General features: G+C 42.1%; 1 protein-coding gene across 2 annotated transcripts in view; it reads right to left on the reverse strand.

The window, feature by feature from the left end:
* The window catches only part of CUNH4orf17 (chromosome unknown C4orf17 homolog), a 26139-nt gene extending 25152 nt beyond the window's left edge, over positions 1-987 (reverse strand). The window contains exon 1 of one of the 2 annotated variants that reach the window (XM_019553439.1): positions 751-987. In XM_019553439.1, the coding sequence (XP_019408984.1) occupies positions 751-904 (154 nt within the window). In that variant the 5' untranslated portion in view covers positions 905-987. The remainder of the gene's footprint in view (positions 1-750) is intronic. The other variant, XM_019553438.1, reaches the window with a different exon arrangement.
* Positions 988-4252: the final 3265 nt, after the last annotated feature.

Below are 4252 nucleotides of genomic sequence, written 5' to 3' on the forward strand. Positions count from 1 at the left end.
CAGCTCAGAGTCAGCTGCAGCTCCCTGCTGCAGCCACCAGGGACTGCCCAAACCATCTAAGCTCTCCGAATCTTTTCTAAAGATTCGGAGAGCTTTGAATTGATGCAGACTTTTAAATTGGTCCCCTGATTCAATTCAGATTCAGCGATTCGGCCACTGAATCAGGCTAAATCTCCTCCGAACCAAATCAGCACCTGAAGCTTCGCACAGCCCCAATATGCGTCTTTATAGACAAATTAATTGAGATGTGTTATATATAAGTTAAGCTGATATATAGCTAATTAATACTGGTTATATAATTTTATTCTTATCAGATTGAAATTTTTTTAATGACATCAGAACACATAGTGGAGTACAACACGACTGTCTATAGCACATGCTAATTTCTGCGTCATGAACTTGAAGTGAAATGTGTTTTAATACCAGTTTTCAAATGTTTCAATGAATTTTACTTTCCATGGGATAAGACCTTCTATTTTCATCAGTTAAATTATATGCAGCAGTTATTTAAGTGACCAGTAAATGCAAAGCTAACTATCCAGTGGTGTCTCCCAGTATGAACCTGTTTTGTTTACTCTTCATCCTAGTTCATAGGCATGGTTTCTTGTCAAACTGGAGACAAACTTGGGAAATTTCTCTCATGAATATTGTGTCATTTGTTTTATAAAAAAAGATTTTGAAATCAAATACATTTCAGGAGAATCAGGAGAGTGGGTAGACTGGATGTACAGTTCTGGGAATATATTTTACCTTGAATATGGCAGACTCTCCGGGGATGTGGACTATGCCTGGAGAGAAAATAAGTTCCACTTGTTCTTGTAAAAGGTGATTCATTCACATTTTTCTGTACTGTTAGTCTGTGGTTGAACTTAGGTTCAGGTTGTGACTTGAAATTGATATTCATTAGGTATCTTTTCTATTCTTTCTCAAGAGTTACTGGGGAAGGCTGATCCTGAATTTACTTCATCAGCAGAGGCAGCATGCTAAAAGTGTAGAATAACAGTTATCACATACATGAATACAGCAGAACACTTAAGATATTATTTATTTTTCTCATGACTGCTTTACAGATTTTTTATCTTAGCATTTGCTCTGAGGCAGAGTGTAAACGAGAGGCTGCATTAGACTCATCTTCCAAGGGGAATACCACACACAATTGGCAGACAGTGGCATATTTTGAAAGGAAGAAATGATATACATGGGGACTGAACTTGTTGCTGAATTGTATTAGAGGTGGAAGACAGGTGTCCATGTGTGAAGCAGCGGAGGGAATCTCTGCTGCATTCTTTACTTCGAGTTTCATGACCTCATGCAGCTGGCACTGTATTTATTATGGACTTGGTATCCTTTATTGCTTAAATTTAGATGGGTTGATAGAGATTGGCAATCATTCCTATTGTTGTCTACCTCTCTTGAACTCTCTTTCTGACATCTGGTTGAGAAATTAAGGGCTATGAACCCTAAGAAAGGTTTGAAAAAAGACTCTGTCAAAAAATGTAAATGGCAACTGAGATTCTGGAAAATTAATAAGGGGTTTATAAGGGTACTAGTAAGCGGCTGTGTGCCTGCCACTTCTTGGATTGGTTTAAAATAGGGAAAACTGCCAAAACACACACCATGTAATTGGTAAATGGCTATATTTTTAATGTGAGAAGCAAGGATTTCTTAAGGAGATATCTTTTTAGTGGACCAGCTGTGCAGTTGGTCCAATAAAAGATATCACCCCAATAAATGTTTGCCTCTTGCATAACTTCTGGACCATCCTAGCTGCAACATCACTATTACGTTACCAATATTTTTAATGACACTCACTGTTTGCTTTTTTGGTTACTGTAACCTTTTGAAGAAACAGGCTAAATACATGCAGCAACTTAAGACTCCAGGTGAAATTCTAATATGAATGGCTATAAAGCTAACTCCAGCATCACTAAGCATTTTTCTGCTTACCTTGTCAGGGCCTCTGACCAGTCAGGCCTGGACAGGCCAAGCTCTGTAACTGAACCCGCTGCTGAGAACACCACTCAGTCCTTTTAAGCACATCTGCAGCCTTAAGCTGCAGGCACACCTTGACAATGGCCTCGGTCTTCTCTGGAAAGCCTCACAGTCACTGCTTTCTCTGATTCACCTGGCTCCTAACTTAGCTTTGGCTTTCCTCAGCTCTGCTCTTGGATCTTCCCTGGAACTTAGCACCTCGCTCTCTGAGCTCTCTGAGTTACATGGGTTTGAAGGGGCTCCACGGGCCAGAGGGAAGTGCTTGGCGGGCCGGATCCAGCCTGTGGGCCGTATTTTGCCCACCCCTGTACAAGAGGGAAAGCCCCAGAGTCAGGTAGACAGCCACCCATTCCTAAACTGGGACCCAGGGCTGCCATCACAACTGCTAACTACCTGATCCCTGGCACTGAGCAGGAGGCAACCCCAAGGTCTGGGACATAGTTGCTATGCTGTGCTGCATTGCTATGTCTTTCAAGAGAGCAGCTTTGAACAGGAGCCATGGACCTTTAAACAGCACATATAGCTGAGGATTAGGGAGCACACCCCAGCAGTTGCATGATCGGGATCTGGGAAATTTTATTCCCAATTTCCAAAAATTGCCTGCCCTGCCATACACATCTGGCATGGCTGGATGCATGCGTTTTTGGACTGGGCATAAAGTTCCTCAGATCCAATTGGCACAATTGTATTAACATCTGCCCGTGGCCTCTGTGGGAGTGAACTGGGCTCAAAGTCAGATAATACATATGGGTGAATCTGTTTTCATTTCAGGAGCTTTGGCGTTAATTTAAAAGGAAGATCCAAATCATTCACAATTTGGCATGCCAGAAAGTCTCCAACCACTGATGTTTGTTTTTATTAATTTGCAATATTATACTTCTGTTATACTGGATTTGTGACGTAGCTTGACCAAGCATTCTGAGGGGAAAGGCATGAGATGAATTTAAAGTAGTATTAAAAATCCACCGATAAGTAGTTATCACAATATGCTGAAGTCCAATTTCATAAATCATTCATACTTGCTTACTAACATACTGATGTAACAAAGGTCATGTAATTATAACTCCCATTATGGACACTCTTATTTCACAAGAAGCATATGTCTAGGGACTTATACTGCTCTAATAATATTCACTTGTACTAGAATATTTCCACATCAAACCTCTCAGGCTGATTGTAAGAACCACAGTTTGTCCTGTATCAAACTCCTTGCCACATAATCCGTGCAGAATCAGTTAACTGCTCAAGGTGTCAACAGCTGAGTGACTGACTTTTCTTGCTAGCTAAGCAAGATTATCATGGAAAGCTCCAGTATTTTATGTAACATCTTGGGGTGGGGAATAAGTGAGAAGAAAAGAGACAAACTCAGTGGACAGGCAGAACACAAAATCTTTCTAAAACGGTGCACAGGAAATAAAACATGGTGGAAGCAGTGAAGTAGCTATTGTAGGATCATTCCACCTTTTTCTTTCTAAACAGACCCATAGGATTGATGTATATTTGGCTCTAACGTAAGTTAAAACATTTTAATGATTGGTCACATTTGCACAAAGACTAAGTTTGTTAGCTAATATAGACTGACACTGATCAGCCAAATACCTTTTATTTGTCATGCTCCTCTTCATTAAGGTTCTGCTTTCTATGTTATATGTTATTTTTATTACACTAGGGGTTTTGTCATATGACATGTCCATCACATGATGAGTGTGGCTTAATGTTCAAAGGTTACACTGTCCAGAGGGGAAAAAAAACAGTGTGCCAGCTTGGGCAGCGCTGCACCCTGGGATCAGGTGCCTGATGCAGCATGTAGAACCCAGGGCTCACCATGGGTCTGGAAATTTGGTGGCTGGAGGAGTGGAGCTACCATTCCCCAACTACCACATTTCTGGACCTGTCAGGAGCCCTAGAGGCTGGATGACACAGTGCTGTTGTCTGGATCTATTCCGCAGGCTGGGGGTTGAGCACTAGTCCTGTGTGAATAGGGAAGTATTTGATTTGGATTCAGCTGATTCAGAGGACAGTGATTTGATTCAAGATTTGAATCACTGTCCTGAATCAATTCAGCTGAATTGGCGTTGGAAGATTCGGCGCTGATAAGAGAGATTCGGTGATTTGGATCAGCCAGAGAGGCAGGCACAGCTGGACGGCTGCAGGTTCTCCTGTGGCTCCTCTGGCTGTGCCTGCCTCTCCCCGTGTGGAGGGAGCTGCAGAAGAAACCCCCATGGCTGCCCTGCTCAGTCCCATGCCCTGCCTGGCCCCA

Source organism: Crocodylus porosus, unplaced genomic scaffold, assembly GCF_001723895.1.
Source record: "Crocodylus porosus isolate Cpor-Errol unplaced genomic scaffold, CroPor_comp1, whole genome shotgun sequence".
NCBI lineage: Eukaryota > Metazoa > Chordata > Crocodylia > Crocodylidae > Crocodylus > Crocodylus porosus.